At 40.5% G+C, this 25,010-nt stretch overlaps 1 protein-coding gene across 1 annotated transcript; it reads right to left on the reverse strand.

Annotated features, from left to right (window-relative positions):
- Window positions 1–2,584: 2,584 nt before the first annotated feature.
- Window positions 2,585–23,056, reverse strand: WDR1 (WD repeat domain 1). Its single transcript, XM_054065792.1, has 15 exons — window positions 22,837–23,056; window positions 22,542–22,663; window positions 18,526–18,616; window positions 15,390–15,537; window positions 13,819–13,999; window positions 11,977–12,054; window positions 11,145–11,225; window positions 10,793–11,026; window positions 8,382–8,471; window positions 7,065–7,219; window positions 6,334–6,421; window positions 5,534–5,644; window positions 4,900–5,073; window positions 3,853–3,997; window positions 2,585–3,531 (listed from the first exon to the last, which is right to left on the reverse strand). Exons 1-15 carry the CDS (start codon window positions 22,850–22,852, stop codon window positions 3,422–3,424), a joined length of 1,824 nt encoding a protein of 607 aa, XP_053921767.1. The 5' UTR covers window positions 22,853–23,056; the 3' UTR covers window positions 2,585–3,421.
- Between the last annotated feature and the right edge of the window lie 1,954 nt (window positions 23,057–25,010).

Genomic DNA, 25,010 nt, shown 5'->3' on the forward strand with positions numbered 1-25,010 from the left:
GAACAGCTGTTGTTCTATCATGTGTTCAACTTCCTACAAAACAACTTCCATCTCCAAAAGGATTTGTAGTGTCCTTTACTTTTCCATTCACCTATTGCCAATTAAAGATCTCATTTAAGATTTGCTGTTGATATTCCACAGAACAGCTGCTGCTAGTTTCTGGCTGACAGCATAGACCAGCTTCTTGGAAGGCCAATGTTCTGTATAAGTGTGGCAGAAATGGAACAGGCAACTGGGATTGAATCACGCTGTTAAAAAAGGGGGAAGAAGAACTCCTGGAATACAGCCTTGTGAGGAACTGCTGGTTACGTTAGCTCTCCAAATCTATCCCTGGCCTAATTAAGCTGCGTTTTCACTGTAAAGCAGGCAAGCTGCCAGTCAGGGTGAAGTGAATCCTGCTTTCCAGTCACTGCCAGCTAAGGCTCAAAAGCATGCTCATGCTTTCAACAGAAACCTTTACGAGTAATAGGGCTTGACGAGCTGTAGTTGGGCAGGGCTTGAACTGGCATTAAAGTTCTCACTACTCTTAATATTACAATACCTAAGGGGTTGGTGGTTTTTGTTTTGTTTCCATTTTTTTTGTTTTGTTCTTTAATTTGCATTCCCAGTTACAGTCTCATTTCCTATTCATGTCCAGTACCTCATATTATTTCCTTTCCTGAAGTAATACAACCTGTATAGTCCTGCTGAAGGACAGAATTTGGGGGATTACGGAAAAGTTAGGACCTCATGACAGTCCATCGTAGAATAAATTCTGTCTCCTCCTGCTGTTTTACTGTTCCAGAGCAGACCAAGGAGCCAACAGCAGGGAGAAGAGACTGCCAGAAGAGCAGTCTAGCATCAGCTGCCATCTCCACTCTCTCATTACAGGGCTTATAGAGAATAGGAAACAAATGACTGTTAAAACAATCACAATTTGTGCTACAGAGCGAAAGGCTTCCATTCCATTCCTACACATACGTTTTATAGTCACTCTGACAGTAGATGGTTATCACTATTGTTCCGCAGAAACTGAGTCTACAGTTTTCAGACCTAAAACTCAGCCATGCTCTACTTCGATGTAGCTATCTCCAGAAAGGTCTGCATTCTCTGTGTAAAACGTCTTGGCTATACAAAGCAGAAGAGTTTGGCATTCGTTCCCCCTTTAGGAAAAAAAAAAAACCACCTTAAAATGCCAGGTATATCATGTTGGGCTATCAGTAGAAAGCTCTGTGAAAAAAACCCCTAACTTTAAGGTTGTTCATACTATTGAGGTTAGAAAGCAAGAGGAGTCATACTGTAGTCATGGGGCAGGAGCACCTAGCTATTTCTTAAGATGTTTGAGTTTAGTACAAGACTTTTTTAGTTTGGAGCAAATACAAGTGCTGTTCTGAATTGGTTACCTCCATTACAACTGGGTTCCTTCGATCCAGTTTTTGAAGTGCCTGTGCTGGATCAACAAGCAGTCTGTGCTATGACATTTAGTCCAACACAAGAATATCTTTTCACTTTTGTAGTCAGGATTTGCTATTGAACTACAAAGACCATATTAATCCTCAAGGAATTAGAATCTCAAGCCATCTATCAATAAACAAATCCAATGGAAGCTGAAGCATGAGCAAACACCTCCACAGCAAGCATCCAAACACAAGTCTTAACGCATGGTTTCTAGCCAATAGGCATTCCACAGGGAGTATTACAAGGTCTTCCAGGAATTGAAAGATAACTCATCCTACAAATCACCTTTCAGACATGGCACACAATCTCTGACATGCCAGAAAGAATAAACTTGTAGTGGTAGGAGGCTCCAGAATATTGTCATTTCCCTCAAAAAACACATCGATGAAGCACAGGGACTGGCACAAGAGCAGAACAAGTTTTACAAGCTAGACACTGAGAAATTGTGTTCATTTGGAACTTTTGCCTAATTTCAAACATGCTCTTTTCCAAAACTTCTCTTGTCTTTGTATTGTTAATAAACACACAAAATTATCAATGGAGAAATGCAGTAGGCACAAAGAAACCATGATGCAAAATATTCTAATGCATAAATTGGTTTGCATGCCAGAGGACATCTGATCACCCCTCCTAAAAATGCATCAACATTTTACCTTTTAGAAAGAGTAATTTTTGACAGGCGATTTCTTTTCCCAGCAATTGAGCAATGGTCCACAGTGTGAGAAGCAGCAAAAGCATTTTATTTGCTGTATAATTAGTGTCATTAGAAGTATGATTTATAGAAAAACAACACACAAGTCCACACAGAAAGGAAAGCTTAATAAAAAGAGCACAGGAGGGGCAGTGGTGGTGAAGACTTAGCAAAGTTTTCTAAAAGTCTCCCAAAGTTCTGCAGAGCAACAACTTATTTTGGCCACTAGAGATGGTAACAAATCTTCCTATTACTTTGCATCAGTGTCCTCCCTCACCCTTGTTGGATGGCTAGCTTCAAATCACTTCAATGTACTGTAGAGTGCAAGAAGGACATTAAACACAAGATCATGATCTGCTCGCATTAGGTAATGGCTTCCATGCAACTGTTCTGCACATGCACAGGTATGAGGCTTACTCAAACACTATCTTCTCAAAAATCACTTCAAGTCATAACAATGCTTCACTTTGTTTAATTCCTGTATTTTTAAAAAGGTGGTAGTACTGCATTTTTTCAACAATAACATGCTTCTCCTCCTTCAAACAGAAAATTTCTTTAATCTCTGGAACAGTATGTTTTTTTTCTCTGACATTGAAATGACCAGACATTCTTAATTCACCAAAGTAACAAACGTGTTTCTGGAGCGAGAAATTGCCACAAAGATCATTTGTAAACATTATACTCACAACAGTAAAAACATCAAAACCTCACACTTCCACCTTAAAATAAACCACAAAGCTTTGACATGAAATACATAAAGTTTATTATGCATGTACCCCATTTTGTTATCTGGAGGAGAAAATGTGAGGCAACAGTTTGGTGCAGTACAGAGAAGCAAAGCAATATACAGTAGCTGCACACGGCTTGATTGGTTTCAGATCACAACTAAAATACTCTTACTATGACCGTTAGTACAGAAATGTTCTGTAATTAGAAAAAATGAGAAGTATTACTCTCATGCTGTACAGTCTCATGTTTCTTGGTTAGAAAAGAACAACTGACCGAGTTTGAATCTTTCACGCCTGAATCTTTCACACCAACTTGCTTGGCTGTTGCCTCTGGAATGTTCAGCACAAAGGTTAAGCTCCAGACATAATTTAAGTGCTTTTCATGTGCAAACTGTTACTGGCTAAAGCTTTCAAAGTACATTTAATTACAGATATGAACACCCTGTAAAGATATGAAGATATGACAGCAGACCCAGAGGCCCATACAGATTCTTTAAGAGAAATGCTATGTTCCACTGCAGTAGTTCTAGTCCCTGATTCGGTCCTTCCAAAGAGAGGGCTTATTTCAATTGTAGGAGATAGACCACTCTTTGACAGAAGCATCATGGGATGTTGTTACCAGAGTGTGTTCATCCAACCATGCCAAGCCGCTTACATGGTGCAACCTGTGAGCATCTGTATGGGAGTGGGAAATAACAGAAAATAATTAGGCAGGCTAAACCGACAAAGTAACTTCAGCATATATTCCAAATGTGATTTTCAACTGCATTAAATATTAGCAGCACATTTTAAAAGTTCCTACAAAAGCAACATAACAGAAGAGTTCTGGCCATTGTAACTAGATCAAGATTAAGCAAAAGGCTAAATTAGTTTGGGAACATTCAAGGTCTCCTTAACATTAATTCCAGAAAACAGGTACTGTGTTGGATTTCAAGAACTACTAGCAACTTTCAAAATTTCCCTCAAAATCAAAAACAGGATTTTGAGGGAACATACCTGGTATCTTGACTCTTGTCTCTGGATCACTTACGGTCCAAACATACACCATCATGTCCATGCCTCCAGAAGCAAAGTGTTCATTGTCTGGTGACCAGGCAATACAAACAATTTTTGCATGGTGTCCATAAAAGACGTTATGTTCCTATTTGGAAGTTAGGGACACAGTATTATTTTGTTAGTTTAAGCTACTTCAGCAAATCACTGGCTTTTAATGTGTAGCATCACAATAAGCTACTGTAAACCTCCAGACAATGTACATCCTAGGTGCAGATAGATGCCTTCAAGCAAGCAGTGGTTCCATCTTATGCCATTTACTTAAGACTTAGCAGGCCAATAAAGTCCAAACCTTTTGTAAAAAATGCTGACTTTTCCATGAAAGCTGGATCTGTAAAGTGCACATGGAACAAATCACTTCTTGCTTACAGGCTTTTAAAACTGCCCCAGATTTTTTAAAAATTTCTTCAATTTTTACTTAGAAGTGAAACGCTGTCAAAGGCCATCTTGCACTTTTCCAGCAGAATTTTTTTGCCAACTCTGTTTATTTAATTCATTAGATTTTACTGTACCGCATGATTCTTAACAAACTGAGCCTGCACTTTTGTCCATTTTACAAACATGCACACAAATTCTTTAACAAAGCATGCATTCTGTTGACTTCTTTTCCTTTAAAAAAAAACTATACTACTGATTTGTCTGATCCATACTTTGTAATCTTTTTGTATTTAACTAGTGCTACCATGTGGAAAACCAACCCCCTCTGCATTTAACTATATGTTTGTCATAGATGGGTTTGAGTAGTTTCTCAGTAACCAACCTATGCTGCAAGTTTCCTCACCTATTCTTATGATCTGGAAGCTTCACACAGGCTGCTGTGAAAAGCAACACTAACACCACACCAGGTAAACAGACAGTCACAGAAACACCAAACAGACATCAATGATTTAACAACTGAAGTGTCACCAGCAACACTATCTCACCATAACAGATTTGGACATGACAAGGGAGTCAATTTGTTTTGATACCTCCTGATAAAACAATTCTTACCGCATAGCCATCAGCCACACTAAAGACAGTAACAACTTTGTTTGCATCACAGACCGCAAGAAAGGCACCATTGTGAGAATACGCCAGGTCAGTAACAGGACCTTTAGCTTCCAAAGTCTTATCATCATTTTTCAGTGAGGTTCCTTGGATTGAATACAAATGGACGTTCCCATCCTGTAAATTAACAGTGCATAAGGAGGTAAGGTATAAAAATAACTTTACAATAGAAAGCAGAAGGCTTACTGAGTTTCCAGAACTTTATGCATCAATTCTATCTGGTAGTACTTGTTTAAAGAATCAGTGCATTGTAGCCAGCGTAAACGACAAAGTCTAGAACATAGACCTCATTTCTAAAATTTGCTGCCTTTCAGCACACACTGGGTAAAAAACATCTGACAATTTAAAAACAGCAAATACAAGATAAAAAAAAGAAACAGACGTGAGGTCATAATGGTGGGAGAACCTGGGGAAAGAAAGCCCAGGAATACAAATTACATATTATTTACCTGCTACAACACTGTTGCTTTTAGCAACTACCATCTACTACTTTTCAACACAACACAGGGTTACTAAATGCTTACGGTTACTAGTTTCAGTGTTCAAAGTATTACAGTTTTCAGAAGTGCAACCTTACCGCTCCTCCCACTGCTGCAGTACCTCCTCCAGGATGAATGGCTATAGCTTCTGGCTCATAGCCAAGGTCATCAATAGCAAAACATTTTTTCTTATCTTTCATCAAGACGATCTGTAAATAGAAACGCAGAAACTAAGACCCTTCATCATAGTGCCCAATACAAATAAGCATTGTGGCTTAGTCATAAATACAAATCCACTCTCATTGCTCAGAAGTTCACTATATTCTGATCTTACCAGAATGGTTTCATTCTCTTAAAAAAAAAAAAAAAGAAAGAAATACCTATACACAGTGACTAACTAATGTGCTGTACTCAAGTACTTGTGTGCTCTAAATTAGGTAGTGCAGGGCATGCTCCACTGCCTGCAGCTTTGCCTCATTTGGTTTGAGCATGAGAGAAACACAGACGAAAGTATTTTTAGCAATGCTTACTCCCTTCCTGGTTCACTGTTAAAGGAAAGGATGCAGGATCAAATTAGTAGCAAGTTAACATTGTAACACTAAATTTTAAGTCTTATTTCCTATCCAGTTCTATACTATGGACAAATAAAATTAAAATTCAAATGGAAAACAGGTGTAAAATTTAAATCTATACACAAGACCTTAAATTGGTACAGGATGCAAAGACACAAGCCTATCAAGTATCCCACTTAATTATGTTTCCCATAACTCTTATTAGGAAATTCTGCAGATGTGCAAGGCGATCCCACACTAAATAGGTTTGTTGGAAAACATTACATTACCATACACTGTGCTATTATCAGAGGAACTGTCTTGATAACTTAGAAGATAACACTTACTTGTCCAATGCACAGAACTATAGTATAGCCACCAGGACCCACAGCTAAACATTTTGGTTGAACATCCATTTTCACAGCATCCTGGCCACTGGAGAAGGGCATGCCAAGGTGGAGAAGCAGGAAGAACAAAGCAGAAAAAAATCATTCCATTCCTACAGTTATTTAAAATTGCCTATTTAAATAATTATGCAGTAGTGATCAATGACATGCTTTTTTTTTTTTTTAAGTAACCTGCAAACATTCCTTCTGTTTAATGTTCAAAACGTTAACATCTTGGTCAGGTACTATACTTCAGGTGAAAGTCAGTTACTACACTGAAGTCTACTTTTTTAAGCCTGACTAGGAGATCTTAACAGGGTTCCTTTAAAGTTTTTTGCTTCAATTATGGTTTCCATGAAGAAACAGCAGTGTTCCACCCCACTAACCACATTTATGACCAATATTCCTGGGTATTTATTAATCATGAAACAATCCCCTCACTAAGCCACCTGAAACAAGGCAGATCTCTTATCTAACCTGTGGAAGGGATGACACAAATTGGAAAGTCTGGGATGCATTTCTTGTCAAAGAAAAAAGCAAGGTTGTTACAGCAATCATTTCTACAGTTTCCATGGTAACCGAGAACCTGAATAAACTGCAACACAGAATTCTTTACAGAACAACAAAACTCTTGCTGTAAAATAAATTAAGGCTACAATACTACAAAAAAAAAAGCAATCTTTTTAACTAACCTGTAGTCCCTCTTGCTAAGGTTGGTATAGCGCACAGTGTCATCCATACTGCAGGTGACCAGCTGATCCATTTCATCCACTGCCATTCTAGAAACCTGGTTTGTATGGCCTTTCCCAGAAAAGCCATCATTCTCTCCAGTTTCAGAATCCCAATAATGTGCATAATGGAATTAAGGAACATTTGAAGACATTGATGCAGTCAGATACAACATCATAGAAAGTTAAATAATTGACAGAATATCTAAAGTTAGAAAGGACCTCTTGAAATGTTGGCCAATTTGCTGTTCAAATCAGCATCAGCTACAACAGGCTGCCCATTCCACTGTGTTTTGAGTATCTCTAGGGATGAGGACTCTACAAGCTCCCTGGGTAACCCACACCAGAATTCAACCAACTTCACACCCTCAAAATACTTATTAAATGAACCTCTGGTGCTCTGCAATGAGCGAAGTAACCTACCACACACAACCAGTAGCAAATACTGTAACAATTAGCATTAGGTCTGAGAACAGGCAATGCTTTTTCAAAGAATTACAGTTAGACGCTCTGCAACATTGGCTTTCTCTTGATATTACATATTAACATCAGTTTGAATTATTAACACTATACTACAGCTCTGCAAAGAAGCAAGTCTTAACTCTAATGGTTTATGCCAATGTGACACCATTTTAACTCATCACGTCAAGCAAGATGAGTGACTGCAATTTTATTCGCAAGCTTCAGAGCACTGAAGAAAAGCCAACAGACTTCTAGCTGAACACATCCCAACCCCACCCTTTAACATACCCTTTGGGAACCAGGCTGCATTCCCAGTGTTTTGTGCCAGAAAGCAACAGGACTGAAATAGAGTCTCAAAAGAAGTACAAGTTCAGTAGTGACAAAGCCTGATGACATTTGGGAGACAAAATAAAGAACACGACACGTCACAGAACCAGAAAATCCACACCTTAATACAAGCAGAAAACACACAACTGTGAACAGAAATGCATGTTAAGAGACAGATCCACAAGCATTTGTTTCTTGTCCTGAACATCTGAAAAACAAGATAAAGGACCCTTCAGCACATGCTAAGATCTATCCACCACGTGTAAGAGAGAGACAGTAACACATATTTTGCCTATATAACAGAATACATGGAAAGTGACAAGAGGCTAAATATATTTACTTGCTCCTCCATACTAACAGTCTACCAGAAAGTGACAATTGGTAATAAAGAAGTGACTTATAATTAGCAGGCAAGTTAGAGGAAAGCTGAAGTATCTTCTTCAGACATAAAATGTTCATTCGTGATCAATAAGCATAAGTTTTTGAAAGGATATTAATATGACCATCATTACTTCCAGAGTAAATATAGGACTTTCCACTGTTTTTATGCACTGTAAGACACTGGATTGATTTACTATGACCCTGTGAATGGGACAAAAATAAGAGTTATTAATGTGCAATTTTTCATCTTGACATCTACATAAATCAAGCCTATTTGAGTAGAATTATAGATTATTCAGAAAATAATATACTTTATTCACAAACAGTCACCCAGAATACAAATCACTAATTAAAAGTTAAGAACATTTAACTGTTAACAGAATGGTTTTGGTTGGAAGGGACCTTAGAAGGTCACCTACTTCCAACACCCCCAACTAGGTCAGGTTGCTCAAAGCCTCATCCAACGTGGTCTTGAACAACTTCAGGGACAGGGTACCCACAACTTCTCCAGTGCCTCACCACCCTCACCGTAAAAAATTTCTTCCCAGTATCTAATCTAAATATAAGTTCTTTCACCTTAAAACCATTACCCTGTATCCTATCCCTATAATCCCTGTAAAAGAGCCCCTCCCCAGCTTTCCTGTAGGCCCTGTTTAAATACTGGAAGGCTGCTATAACGTCTCCCCACAGCCTTCTTTTCTCTAGGCTAAACAAGCCCAACTCTTTCAGCCTGTTCTTGTACGAGAGGTGCTCCAGCCCTATGACCATCTTCATGGTTCTCCTCTGGACTTGTTCTAACAGATTCAGGTTCTTCCTGTGCTGAGGACTCCAAAACTGAACACAGTACTCTGGGTGAGGCCTTACCACCATGGAGTACAGGGGGAGAATCATCTCCTTCAACCTGCTGGTCACACTTTAGATACAGCCCAGGTACAGTTGGCTTTCTGGGCTGCAAGCGCACACTGTCAGCACGTGTTGAGCTTCTCATCTGCCAACACACCCAAGTCCTTCTCTTCAGGGCTACTCTCAATCCATTCTCTGTTGAGCCTGTAATTATGCTTGGGATTGCCTTGACTCAGGTGCTGGACCGTGCACTTGGCCTTATCGAACTTCATGAGGTTAGCACAGGCCCACCTCTCAAGCCTGCTAAGGTCCCTCTGGATGGCATCCATTCCCTCCAGCACGTCAACTGCATCACACAGTATAGCACTGTCAGCAAACTTCAGTTTGGCAACATTGGCAAATTTGCTGAGGGTGCACTCAATCCCACTCTTTTATGTCTGTGACAAAGATGTTAACACCAGCCCTAACACCAACTCCGGAGGAATGCCACTCATCACTAGTCTCCACCTGGGTACTGAGCCATGGACCACAGCTCTGAGTGCAACCATCCAGCCAGTTCCTTACCCACTGAGTGGTCCATTTGTCAAATCCGTGTCTCTCCAATTTAGAGACAAGAATGTCATCTCTAAATTGTACAGACATAGATTTGACAGACTGCCATTTCCATGTACTGCTCCTTGAAGAGAGGAAATGGGCACCATGAATATCCTTGGCCTGCTGGGCCAAAAAACTTTTAAGTGTTTATTATTTTTCATCAATAAAATTTGCTTTTCAGGCACTTTATGAGTGAGGAAAGAGGACTAAATACGGTCATATACCCAAATCAACTGCTAGAATTATGGCAGCAAAAGCAAGAATCTGGGACATCTGTTTCTAGTTCATGTAAAAATGTAAGTTCCCGTGAGAGTGCTGTGTCAGTGAACTCTTTAATTATTAAAACTGAAGTTCAATTGCACTGCAATCCTAATCACCTTGTTCAACACACACTTGCTCTGGTAATATGAGACATCACTGGTAATTTTCTATATATGCTGTATTTCTTTTCTCATCTCAAGAATGCTGAAAATCTGCTATGAAATATAAAGATGAGAGCCTTAATTGAAATAAAAAAAAAATCCTTCTGTATATTTGTATGAACCACAATATAACATGCAGCATTTTAACTTCTTGATTGATGTGACTTGCAAGAGTCAGTTGTACATATATCATTTTAGCCTGGAGAAGAGGAGGCTGAGGAGAGACCTTATTGCTCTCTACAACTACCTGAAAAGAGGTTGTAGAGAGGAGGGAGCTGGCCTTTTCTCCCAGGTGACAGGACAAGGGGGAATGGCCTCAAGCTCGACCAGGGGAGGTTCAGGCTGGACATCAGGAAAAAATTTTTCACGGAAAGGGTCATTAGGCACTGGAACAGGCTGCCCAGGGAGGTGGTTGAGTCACCTTCCCTGGAGGTGTTTAAGGGACGGGTGGATGAGGTGCTGAGGGGCATGGTTTAGGGAGTGTTAGGAATGGTTGGACTCAATGACCCAGTGGGTCCCTTCCAACCTAGTGGTTCTATGGTTCTATGATCTGGTAATGCTCCTTTAACAAAACCATTTTTCAAGCCATTATCCCATCTAGACAACTCCAACCACTGAGTCATTTATCACAGAAACTAGTGCAACAACAGAGGTTTAACCTACCTTTATGACACGTAAAGGCTTATTTGGATTGTTCTTGTCCAAATAGTTGATATAGCCAGACAGTGAGATAGTCAGCAAGTGGTCTTTTTGCCACAAACAACCCAGCTGTTGATCCAACACATTTGATCCCATATTAAAGGTACTGACAACAGAATTAGCACCAACATCCCAGATTTTAGCAGTTTTATCTCCAGAAGCAGAAAGCAACTGACTACTGTCAGGGCTCCAACTGATCTGTAAAAACAAATGCCACCACAAGATAATAAATGCATTTATTATCACAAGACTTCATTACCCAGTTCATGGACTGTGAAATGGCACAGACCATTTGCACAAATGAAGCAATACTTACAGCATAAATACCTCCATCATGAGCTTTGCCTCCACCAAGAGCACATACTTTCTCTCCAGTCTTCCCATCATAGACAAAAATCTTAAGAAAGCACACAGACATGTAACTTAAAAGGGAAAAGCAATAACGAAAAAGACCAAGAACTGGAACACTGTTACTTGCACTGCACAGATTGTTCTTCTGTTAATGGCACACTTGCAAGTTTATTGAATACTAGATTTGTGAAGAAGAGGCACAAGTATTCCCGCATTTAGTTATAAAGATTAAACAAATGAAATTATAATTGTAAATAATCACACTAAGCCACTTTGTACACTGCATCCTGACATTTGAAATTCTGGAAGATGGTACATTTTATTACTCCTGTTATGACAGCAGCTACTTAGCACTGCAGTCACTGTGATCTGCCTTCTTAGGAGAGGCTGGCTTCTTAGGAGAGGCTACCTACGTAACAGTGTCAATGTCAAACCTGCCTTTGTCAGGGCAGAGTCCACATGGAGTTTCTATCTACAAGTTCAGTATTTCAGCCAGACTTCTCAGGATCATAACAAGGACACATATTCCAAAAGTCTAATATGATCCTTAATAATGAATATTAAAAATAATCTGGAAAAGAAGTAATATGCTAGGGAGATGGAGTGGGGAAAAATGCTGAGCGAGAACAGTATGATTAACATCAGTTGTTACAGCTTTATAAGAAGACAGAAGTTTAAGCTAGTCATTTCTTGGCATGAAAAAAGCAGCAACATGAATTTTACAATACTAATTCTACTCCCAAACGCACAAGAATCTTCTGTTAAAATCACTACAAAAAGAGTTCCTTGTTTTTTACCTGTCCATCTGCACTAGCAGTAGCAAATCTGTTCCCATCATGAGAAAACCTCACACAGTTCACGAACCGTGTATGGTCCTGTAGGAACAAGAGTAAGAATCAGCACAAAAAAATAAGAACAGGTCTTTCTACATAGAAAAAAAATCCAGTAACAATGAAGTTCTCTTACACATGAGCCATAAACCAGCTGTGTAGGAGATGTCTGCTGTAGAGAATTGCTATAGAGCCTCTACCTGAAGAGAAGCATGGTATCAAGAACAATCCATGGAAGAAACTGTGACATCAATACTAAGTTAGACCAAACAACTTCGCACAATAACAAGTGAACAAATACCCACGTTCGGGGACAGGCAGGAATAAATCCTTAGCTTCAAACACAGGATTCGTCCCCTCTGGTCATTAAATTCTTCTGCAACATTCTCCAGATTTTCACTAGTCTTGCTTCATTGCACAAGCAAGTTACATACACAAAAAGAGTACTTCATCATTCTTATTGTAAAAAACACAGGCATGAAGAGTAAATTATTTTACTGGAACTCCATTTCTGGAAGATAGAGACCAGGCAAGACTGATGTATTGTCCCCAAATAGATTATTTACGAATAGGAGACTATTCAAACCATGTTATCTAGAAAACACGAGTTAAATAGGGAAGCATCACAACGAGGCCAAAGCTCCCATGCAAAGAGATTTGGGAGACTATTTTTAGCAATATGAAAGGCAAGTTCTAACCTACTTTCTTTAACTATAGATTTTTTTTTTCCCCCCCCGACGATAACGATACCTCAAGCTCTAATCTAAAACCATGTAAAAGCCTACACCAGAATCCCATAACATCAACTCAAATATCACTTTAAAAGGAAGATTGCATCACATACCAGTCTAAGCAGCACTGGTAAGCAACTCGGACTTCAGAGTTCCAAAAGAACCAGCTTAGCAAAACACGAGTATCAACTTAAGTTCAGAAATATATTAGGCAACTACATCATTTCATTGGATTGCAGAGTTCAAAACAATTCCTTTACAGAACAAGAACAGAATCCATCATAAAGTCAGTCTGTGAAGATTGACTCAAGGCACATACTTAACAGGAAAGGCCTACTACTGTTTTCACAGAAAAAATAAGAACTAAACACTTCAAATTTACTACCAGAGTAACACCCAATATCGCTGCAATACTTTTTGGGGGGCAAAAGATGTGTCTTTACCATCAGAAACGGCTACAGAAGCTGTTGGATTTTATTTTCTTTGGCCTTAAGTAACAAGGAATATTTTAAACATGTTAGTTCCAGCCTTTGTTTCATTTACAAGAGATTTTAACTAACAGAATAAGAAACAAAGTGAAAAGGAAAATAGAAACATAAAACTGACCACAGAAGTTACATATCCATTTCTTATTGTAGAAATCATATACGTTTTCAAACACCTAAACTCCACCTTTCCAAGCTACCCAGGGATTTCAGATCTGAGTGCTCTTAAGCAGATTGGAAAATTCCATTCCTACCACCACATTTCTTGAATCAAACACCTTCAAGAGTACCGAGAGACTCTACACAGACACAAAGAAACATCCTACTAAAGTTACAGAATAAGAGTCATAGAAAAGGAAAAAACAAATAAATTGAAAAAACCACTTCAGGTATTCTTATTTATCTCAGTTTTCTTGGACTGAGACAAGCCTTCAGTTATACATTGATTTAAGAAAGCCACTTAACAACTACACCTCAAAAGGTGGAGCTAAAAGCTTCTGTTGTAACAGCTAGTTGTGACAAAAACTGCAAGCCTGTTGGAAATCTTTTAGTCAACTTGATGCACATTTTACCAGAACCACAATTAAACTCACACTTATTGTAAACTTGAACTTGAACGGTGGTCCCTCAAAGAAAGCAGCACAGTTGTCATCACTGCCAGTTGCCAGACGATACGGTCTCGTTTGTTTAATGTCCACACTATTGATCACTTTGTTGTGCCCAGTAATCTCGCCAACAGAAGAACCGCTATCCCACAGGAATACTGCTCCAAATCTAGTTAGAAAAACACACAGTAATTACAACTCATAGAAGTTACACATAGATTAACTCCTTAAGCATCTGCAAACAGCAGATTTGAATGCACTCAAATAAAAGAAATTAGGTCATCTTGTTAATCTCATGGAAGCGCATCATAGTTCCTGCAAGGATATTTGCGATCTTACTGGAGAGAGACTCTAATCTTCAACAGAGGACATTTGCTGAAGGGGACAGACAAAGGAAGTTTTATGTATGAAGCTTCCAAAACTCAGAGATCCAAAAGATATTATTCAGCAAGTCTGTCAGTTTATCAATAAAGCAGTAAGTTATCTCATCTGCCTAGTCACTACACGGGATGCAGAAAGCTAGAACAACAATGACATCAGATCACTTATTTGATTATTTAGCCTAGATTAGGTATCATCACTTTTACAACTTTTATTACTTAAGGGTTTAAGGAAGAAGAGGTCTATCAGCATTTGTCAGTTCTTACTTTAATTCACCTTAAAATATAAATAAGTATAATCAATACAGTGGCATTAAACTGTCAGAGCACTATTAAAAAAGGGTTCTATAGAATCACTTCAGGAAAGCTCTAGAGTTCAAGTGCATCCACATAACTGGAAACTGGCAGTTTTTGAAGTAGGACAAATGTATATAGTGTCTACTCAGGGCAGGTGGGGGTGGAGGGAGGGATGGAGGACGAAGAACCTCCATCTAATATTAGGACACAGTACATGACTGTGATGAACATAATGGTGCAGGGAGTCAGAGAACAGGGCCACGTTATGTTTTTCAGACTTTTAGGCACAAGACAACCGGGCCTGGACTCTGCTTTAAAGATCTGTCAGTCTTTAAACATTAAAGAAAAGACATAAGTCTGACCATAACAGGTGCCTCATCAGATAGACAAGTGGTTGTGATTTTCTTTTAGCTGCCATAATAATGCCTAAAAATATAGGTGCATTGCTTAGAGAGAAAATTAAGATAAACTTTTTCCCTTTTTTTTTTTAACTCTTATTCAATCATGCTCTCTCAATTTGGCAGAAGAACTGCCCTGAATTTCTCCCTTCTTACTCTTATCAGAATTAGACAAAATCAGTCAACAGCTAGCACTGAATGCAATACCCACATCTAAAAATACCACCCTTACAATTTTGAGGTGAATAACTCTAATAAAACTGTATTTTCCAAGTAGTTTTACAGCTGTCAAATATTGCGCAAAGAATCCTGCTGCAGAACAGCAGCAACTTGAAGTCTAAACAGGGAATAGGCCATGATTTTCATCCCTTGAAGAAATAAGATTTCTGCAAAGAACCCGCTTTGTTAGGATACAGATGTTTACAGTATATGTGTGTTTATACATACACGTGCGCACGCACACATGCTCAAAAGAATTACTCACTTTTCCCTTCCTTCTCCAACCACAGCAATTCTCTTGCTGTCTTCAGTCCAAGCAAGGTCCTTTATTTTTCCTGCAAATGGCTGATACTCATACTTCAGTATATGTTCCTTCTGTGTAGTATCCCAGATTCTCAGCTTTCCAGAGACATCTGCCATAATAAAATAGAATATAACCATTGTTGTTCCAGCATGGCTCAGTCACATGACTCTGGAATCTGCCAGGACACAGATTTTCAGCTACACTAAACACTTGGACTACGGACCTATTATCGCACCCTATTACAATAACTACAAATCACTTGATTTAGGAATGCTGAAGACTACATCTGTTTCACTGAATTATGTTTTTTTAAACCATATATTAAGGTTTGAGACATGCAGCAATGAATACACCACTTGGAGGAAACTTCTGTGAACAGGCATGAAAAAAAATCAGAGGGTAGGAACTGTAACGTCATCAGCTGGTAGGTGTTAAATATCTGTGTTACAAAAATCCCAAACCAGCCCTCCACCTCCCCAGAAGCTACAAGATAACTTATCCACACTTCATTGGCAAGAAAGCCACCCTGCATCTACAGTAGGAAAGCAAGCTGATGCACAGCAGCTGATGAACTAAAATTCATACCTCAGCCTTTTTGTACCTTCAACGCAAATCCATTTTGCGTATAAATACCAGGTATACGTAAACATACAAAGACATTTCTACCCATAGAACAGAGTTCCTATGCGCTCATCAGCATGCTTTTTCTATACAGAAGCATATATACACAAACATTGTGCGTGGATACCCACAATTTTTAGATTACAACAAAGGAATCCAACAGAATATTCAAAAATGATAATGTCGCAAGCAGTAGACATTGCACAGGTCATAAGAATTTAAGACAACAAAAGGAAAGTGTCCTTTGTCACTGTTTCCCTTCACTATTACACATCCCTAGAGCTTGCTTCTATTCAGAGAAAGTACTGTAGTGCAGCATTGTAACCAGACAAACTGTTCTATACACAGATGGGTTCACACATCTCTAATGAAATGCACAGAGCAAATTCTGTGTGTACTGCACCTTTCATAAAAGCCACTGTTTCAGAGTAAGCCATGTGCTAAAATATATACCTTTCAACTCAGCAGAAAGTTTTTGAGTTCTGTTCACCATTTATTGGTGCACTTTTACAGTTCAATTTAAACATACACCAACTCTGTATCTTTAAGACCTGATCATGGACTCATCTTCTCCACTTCCGCAGAAAGGACAGATGCAGTCTTTCATTTTATACTGAGAATTTTTTATTGAAGCAGAATTTTAACGTGGACTTCAAGACCTAATTGTTTGCTCCATCTATTAATAGATAAGACACATATAGCTTTAACTTTGTGGCACCTCCCATTACAACATCTGTTATGACTGCAGTAAGAGAAATTACCATAAAAGCCATAAAGCATATTGCCAAAAGTCTGTCTCATCAAGCAGATGAAGTATTAATGCAGGTTGCATGGCTAATGCAGATTTATAGACAGAGAAATGAATCTTGCATGTTATACTTAGAAACAGCTTAAACAGCCTGATGCTATCTTCAAACCCCATGCTCAGCAGTATCACAAAACTATTTATAAATGACATACAGAAGGCACTTTTTGAGGGAAATACTGCAGCGAAACTCATTTACTCTGTTATGACAGACAACTTCTGAAAAAAGTCAAGTGAATACTCTCCTAGGAGCAAGAAGCTTCCTTAAGCTGATCATTAATGAAAAAAATTTTTCAGAGATCAGGCTATGTACATATTACCACTCTTTTACTGAGGACTGAAAATCTACAAGGCTACAAGTACAAAATATTTAGTTATTCTGAGGGTTAAATACAGATCAAACACACAGCATCAAGTCTGTAGAATAAAGAATGCAAACTGGATTTTAAGAAGGTACTCAATTTGACATATGGTCCAGACACAAGACTGAGCCAGGAAAACCCTGGCTCTGGTTCCTTTCAGATGGGGAGGGGGCAAAAAGGGCACAAAAAAAAAAAAAAAAAAAGCTGTGCTGTCAGTGTTCTTAAAGCTTCCCCAGTACTTAAAAGATACATATTCTAACACAACTATAATACACAGGGAACCAATAGGGATAGAATATTTTACATTTTAAAAAATTGTTCCCTTAAAATCGTGAGAAACTCCCATTCTACTAAGATCTGTGCCTGAGTCTGGACTCCCTTTCTAAAGGCCTCATGTTCAGAATGCTTTATTTTGAGATATATTAAAATATTTTTGTATTTGGGCACATTACTTGCATCTTAAGTCTTTTTAATTAGCAATGGCAAGCAGATTTCAAAAATACCCCACAGATTAACTGCAACTATTTTTAAGAAGTGAAAGTTATTAATATTGTATTTATCAATATTTGGCAATTGCATACCAGTCCTCCTGAAAAAAGGATAATTTGAAACAAAATTCTATTAAAAAGCATTTTAGTTCTTTGTAGTCACGGAAAACTGCAATTATGTTCACTAACAATTTAGGAAATTCATGTTACCCATTCTCAGACTATTGATTCACATACATCACATGAAAACTGAGATTCAACCTCTTTCCGTGCTAACTTAAAGAAAGCTTTCTTTAGTTGAGGTTACGCGTATAAGAAAAAGCATGCGAAGTCTTGCCAAGTTTAGTCAGGAAGAAAGGGGAAGGGAAAAGAAAGGAATATGCATACTTCTAGAACCTCCGCTGCTCCCAAAGTATGAAAGCTTATCAACAAACAGAAACAATACTCCTATATTTCAGAAATAACTTTTCATTCTACTGCATGTACACAAATCATTCATTACACTAAGATTTGTTCCCTTTAATGCCTCACACTAAGTATTAAATTTCATTTTCAGGTTTTTTTGATTTAAATAATAAATTTTACGACCACCAAGCACATCATTAATCTCAATGCTTCAGAAAAAGATCAGAGGAACAACTGTAGAAATCATTCCTCTCTCAGGCACGTATATGTAATTCCACTGAACAACGCCACATTGGCTATGCATACTCTGCATGTGAAAGTGAAGTGCTACTACTCTGTTTTGCAGCAAGCTTTGCATCAAGCACTTAAACAGTTACAGCCACACGTTTCATGCAACATGCGTGCTAATACTTTACCTCCAGATGCTATGTAGAATCCACTGGGAGCATACTTGGCAACTACAACCTGATGGGCATGTTCAGTGTAGATGTCAGCAATTGCAGGATTCTAGTTTAAAGAAAGAAAAAGTTACTAAGTTGTATTTCCTGGTTTTCAAAGGAATGAAATCAGACATTCTAACACAAAATTCAGAATTTCTCCTTGCACTCTCTGCATCATACCCTTCCTTCCAGCTTAAACTGAGCTGCTGTCTAAAACAGACAGCGCAGTACACATTGCAGAAAGCTGCTGTCCAGTAGCCCTAAAACAAAACACTAATTTCTAATAACCAACATGAAGTATTTCCTCTGACAGGGAGGCCCTGCTGGGACTCTTATCTCAAATAGCTGCTGAAAATTAGAAAAACACTCTCCAAAATAACAGGCCAGGCATTGGGCTTTATTTTTATGGGGCTGACCCAGGTCAGGCAGTTACCCAAGAAGAATACTAAACACAAGCTGTGCATTGCAGCAAACATCCAGAAGTTCTACTATAACAAATTATGAAAATTAAGGATACAGTTAACTACACTGCACAGCTGTTAATCACCACCACACACTCAAAATCACTGAATGACGTGTGCAAGGCTTGCTCTTCCTTGCTGACTGCAAACTGGTTAACAAGTTAGTAAACTAGCAGAGGAAAAGATATTTTCCCTAGTGTCAAGAGTTGTACTGGAATGCTGAAAGAAATTCACTGCCATTCCCTCATAATGTTATCTCTTCAGTCTTCAACACATTTTCAGATGCTTCAAGCTGGACAATAAAACTGAATCAGGATCTCAGCAAGATCAGTACTGCTACACTACTGAGGTGCCACACAAATCAAACCAGGATAATATCAAGGCAAAATCTGGTCTCAAATCAACTGTATAAAAAAAGCCAATTTGCATATCTTCCAAATACAGTGCATATATGCTACAGCAATAATACACTACTGAGAAAATTTTTTCTACCAGCTGGCAGGTATCTTCCACCTCCAGAAACCTGACTCATATGGTTAAAACAAAAGCCCATTTTGACTGCTATAATACACATTTACTCAACCCATCCATAAAAACCACCTGATGTTATGGTATGACTCAACCATCCAATCAGGGAAAACTAAAACACCCGCTCTGTGTTAGAAAGCAGTCTCCCGCTTGCTATAGTTCTTGCTATAGCAGTACTGTTACATCCCAAGAGACAGAATACAGCTTACTCACACAAGAAACATCTTTCATTCCTGCTTTTATACATTGCTTAAGCATATTATAGTCCTACTAGTCACAGTCATCTGCATTTACAACATGCATGTCACTCTCCATTTTGTGTGCAGCTGGATTTTATCTAAGAAAGATGATACTTTTCCCATGCTATAGCTGCATCACCTACAAGTTCAGGGACCTCAACCCCTCTTCACCCTGCCTCCCCAGCGCCCCCCAGTCTCATTAGTGGTGGCATACATTAATAGCTTCAGTTTTACAACAAGAATCTCCAAGGGTCCAGGAAACTAAGACAAGAGATCAGACTTAAAAGACTGGCTTAAGGGGTTAAATGAAAGACAGTCCCAAATTTAAGATATAGTGAACAGATTCATGAAACCGGGTAGTAAGCTACAGCCACCAATTCAAATACTGTTCAATTGATAAAATAAATGACTTTACAAGCAGAAATGTTAACTTCTATGCCTTTCATATCAAACTGCAAAAAAACCCCACTTTTAAAGAAGTTTTAGAATAAGATTACATTGTTAAACTGGGACAAATGCACTACCTAGCACTAGATTCAACACTGAAACCAGAGCCACATATGAAAGTGAGCAGTTGAAACTCCAAGCTTCAAAGTAGGTTTAGGCCCATGAAGATGATAAATATTAATGAGGTATGAAACCTTACAAATATCACTAGTCCTTCTGACTCACAGTGCTTTTCCGGCACTGTTCCAGGACTTTTTCTTCATTAAACTAAGTGTCTAGCTTATGTTCAAAGATCAAGCTTTCACCCTGAACACTATATTCATTGCTACTGATAAACTAATACTAGATAGCTTCAGACTCCAGAGGAAAGCGATCACTGCATTTTGATGGCATTTTCCTAATTAGACTACAACCATTCCATTGCAGAACTGTTCATGGAGGGATTACACATGGACCTCCCAGTATTTCATTTTGCTTGCTTTAAACTGTTATACAGGCTTCTTTGGCATTGAAATTAAAAAATCTCTAGAGGACCTTTTCAATCTCAACCATTCTGTGATTCTATATTATCCAGATAAAGCATGGCTCTCAACTGAAAGGGGCCACACTTCTAAGTCATGTTACAGACAAAACACAACATTCTCCAACACAAAGGCCACAACAGATGCTTTGCTCAGTTTTTGTGTCACTGCTACAACATATTTTGTAGTTGTCTGCAGAGCATCACCTGTCAATTATTAACAGTAGCAGACTCTCCCTACCAGTTCGGTAAGTTTGCATATCAGCATGAATTACACCATAAAACTGAAGAATTCATGACCTCCATCCTCAACTTCCCTTGAGAGTTTAAACAGTTTAAATTTGAATTCCCTTAATCCCACCTTGCCTATTCTGACTCATGCCGGGACTAACATTTCCACTGGGCAAATCTTCGCTGAGCTGATGCAGGAAGATAAAAGCAAATTGTTTTCTTCCAATTTAACCACCAAAACAGGGTCAGATGAGCACTAATGACAGTGCAATCCATAACTTGGGCAAAAACTGTAACGTAAGTATAGTGGCTTTTCTCTCTTCTCTCATCACACTGTGTGCCATTACAGTGTTTAATTTGAGCTTCTGGTTTCAGAAAGTTGAACCTTTCTTCATACCAAGAATGAAACACTATTACAACATTATACAGAGATACTCAAACCACAGGGCAAGTTCATTTTTCATTTTAAGTAGATGAATTTAAACTGTTATCAAACAAGAAATTTGCAAAAAATGAAGTTATTAGCAGCACTTCTATATTACTGCATAACAAGGAAGAAATGTCAGAATACAGTGGGGGGTGATGAGACTAGTCAGGAAAATAGCTCATAAAAATTCAGTTTACTAAGATTATTTACAGAGGCAACCATAAACAAATCTATTGGGGAGACCTAAAAATTCCAGAGAGACGACCTGCTTCCCCAGCAGCCCTCCTCACTGCAGGTCAAATATGCAGCAAGAGCAAAATGTAAATCTAGAGGAGAATTTGATTTTCTAAACAAATATCTACTTCAAAGAAAAGTATTTTTTGAAAGCCAGCAGCTAGACAATATCCTAGACATGTACTGCATCCTCCATACTTTTCGAAAGGATGCCATCTTTGAAAAAAAAAAATAAAAAAATAAATAATTCGCTTAACAATTCTCTAGTTACCATCAGAGAAGGAAAACAACAACCCCAAACCTCCACACCACTGAAAACACTCATTGGGGCTTTCTAATAGTAAATCGATGAGCAAAGTTGCTTGCGACCAGAGCTGAGAACTCAACATGCAGACAGCTTGCCCCGGAGCCAAGCAACTGGCAACTGTTTAAGATTCCTGGAGTGCGGGAGTGAGAGGGAGGAAAGGAGGAGCTGCAGAGCAATGCATTTGAAGTATAGGTGTTTGCAAATGTTTGCATGCTTCTCTTAAGGCCCAACAGACCAAATAGCGAAGGACTCATTTATTAGGCAAACACAAAATTCAACTTCGTAACAGCGATACTTCAGAAGATAAACAGGGCCAACCAGAACATATCAGTCTCTCCTCTACAAATCCTACGCAAAGAGAGGGAGAGATCTGCATATCTCACGGGCATTTTCTACAGGTTTCTACAGTCTCTGCCCACGGTTTGTGCCTGAGTCATGCCCCCAGCTCGCTCCTCTCCTGCTGACCACAAATCTGTGGCCCCAGCTGAAACGGCCGAGTGTGAACGAAGCGCAGACTTAGAGGAGAGGGGCTGGGAAGCAAAATGAAACTTAACAAAAGCTCCGTACTACGAAACGAAAATAGACGAAGATACATTACATCAACGTTTCTGATGACGACACACTTTCCATTGGTATAAAGAAAATTGTTGCCCTTAGGATCACCTCCGATAATTTTGGAAACGCCTCGTTCGACCTGCGGGAGGCTGGCGAACACTTTTTCTATGGGAAGAGAAGAGGGGGAGGGTGGAATCAAGACGTTTTCCTTCTTCTCCCCGTTCCCGGACTCAGCCCCACGCCCCGGCGCCGTCACTTGTTGCTGTGAGGCCCCGCATCGCTCCCTTCGCCGTCCCCCGGTTCCCCCCACAGCCACCAGCCTCGCCCCACGGTCTTACTGATCTCGTACGGCATCTTCGCCCACTTGTTACAGCAGCGGCGGGAAGGAAGGGATGCGGGAGCGCCGCCGCTCCGCACCGGCCTCTGGCTGCTGGCGCCGCCGCCTCAGCCCCGCGGCGGCTCCGAACCAGGAAGCGCGCGCGCGGCCCGCCGCTCTTCCCTGCCTTTGACCATATATAGTCAACTCTGCTCGCGCGCCTCTCCCCGCCGGCCCGCACCCCGCTCCCGCCCCCGGAAATGCCGTCGGGTCCGGCGGGGGCGGCAGCGCGAGCCGGCTCCGCCCCGTCGGGGAGGGAGGGGAAGCTGCGCGCGGGCGGCGGGGGGCGGGCGCGGCGTGGAGTCGTAGTAGGCGCCGCCGGGTTGCGTGTGCGCATGAGCACATTTAAACCCACCCCTCCCGCCCACCCCCCATCCCCCGCGCAGGGGGGCTGCGAGCAGGGTCAGCGGCGCTGGGGTGGCGGAACAGACTGATCCTAAGGGAGGGCGGGGAGGTTTGGGGATGCTGAGCTGAGGCTGGAGGTGTTCAGGGCCAGGTTGGATGGGGCTTTGGGCAGCCTGATGTAGTGGGACGTGCTGATCCCCAGTTGGGACTGGATGCACTTGGGGCACAACTGCCCTGTGCAGTGCTACAGATTAGGGGAAGAGTGGCTGAAAGCTGCCTGGAGGAGAAGGACCTGGGGGTGTTGATTGACAGCGACTGAACACGAGCCAGCAGTGTGCCCAGGTGGCCAAGAAGACCAATGGCATCTTAGCTTGTATCAGAAACGGCGTGACCAGCAGGTCGAGGGGGGTTATTCTCCCTCTGTACTCGGCACTGGCGAGGCCGCACCTCAAATCCTGTGTTCAGTTCTGGCCCCTCGGTACAAGAATGATGTTGAGGTTCTGGAGCGTGTCCAGAGAAGAGCAACGAAGGTGGTGAGGGGGCTGGAGAACAAGTCTTATGAGGAATGGCTGAGGGAGCTGGGGTTGTTTAGCCTGGAGAAGAGGAGGCTGAGGGGAGACCTTATTGCTCTCTACAACTACCTGAAAGGAGATTGTAGAGAGGAGGGAGCTGGGCTCTTCTCCCAAGTGACAGGGGACAGGACAAGGAGGAATGGCCTCAAGCTGTGCCAGGGGAGGTTCAGACTGGACATCAGGGAAGAATTTTGTCAGTGCCCAGGGTCATTGGGCACTGGCAGAGGCTGCCCGGGGAGGTGGTGGAGTCCCCATCCCTGGAGGTATTTAAAAGACAGATAGACAAGGTGCTCAGGGACATGGTTTAGTGGTAGAAAGGAATGGTTGGACTCAGTGATCTAAGAGGTCATTTCCAGCCTACTGATTCTATGATTCGATGATCTTTAAGGTCCCTTCCAACCCAAACTACTCTATGAGTCTATGATTCTGTGACCAGGGAAGTGTTTCTGCTCCTGTACTTGGCATCGGAGAGGCAGAACCTCAAATACTGTGTTCAGTTTTGTGCCTCTCATTATGAGAAAGACATTGAGGTTCTGGAGCGCATCCAGAGAATGGCAATGGAGCTGGTGAAGGGGCTAGAGAACAAGCTTTATGAGAGGAGACTGAGGGAACTGAGGTTGTGTAGCCTAGAGAAGGGGAAGCTGAGGGGAGGCCTTATCACTGTCTACAACTGCCTGAAAAGAGGTCGTAGAGGTGGGTGTTGGTCTCTTCTCCCAAGTGACAGGCAATAAGATGAGAGGGGATGGCCACAAGCTGCACCAGGGCAGGTTCAGATAGGACACCAGGAAGGATCTCTTCACCGAAAGGGTTATTGGACGCTGGAACAGGCTGCCCAGGGAGGTGGTTGAGTCACCATCCCTGGAGGTGTTTAAAAGGTGAAGTGCTTAGGGATATGATTTAGTAGTGGATAGATGTGGTTGGACTTGATCTGAAAGGTCTTTTCCAACCTAGTGATTAGATGATTCTATGAAACAGGCTGAAGGCAGCCCCTGACTTGGGCTGTCACTGGGCTCTCTTCACCTTGTGTCAGCAGCCTCTGACTCCTGCGGCATCACTAAACGTGACAGCTTCAGGAAATTTGTCCTAGCTGTTGGGATGCTGGGTGTGTGCCTTGAGTTATTGAGGGGAAAGACTTTTATAGTTTTGGTTAGCAACTACTGTCTTTATAAGTAGGGATTGAGTCAGTGTTGTGGTTTGAGTTAAAGTAGAATCAGCTTCT

The sequence above is a fragment of the Cuculus canorus genome, chromosome 4 (assembly GCF_017976375.1).
Source record: "Cuculus canorus isolate bCucCan1 chromosome 4, bCucCan1.pri, whole genome shotgun sequence".
NCBI classification, from domain to species: domain Eukaryota; kingdom Metazoa; phylum Chordata; class Aves; order Cuculiformes; family Cuculidae; genus Cuculus; species Cuculus canorus.

Coding starts and splice junctions, on each gene's coding strand:
- WDR1 (XM_054065792.1), bottom strand. Junction 5,645..6,333: donor TAGTTCTGTGCATTGGACAA/GTAAGTGTTATC, acceptor TTCTATTTACAG/ATCGTCTTGATGAAAGATAA. Junction 5,074..5,533: donor CTGCAGCAGTGGGAGGAGCG/GTAAGGTTGCAC, acceptor GTTAATTTACAG/GATGGGAACGTCCATTTGTA.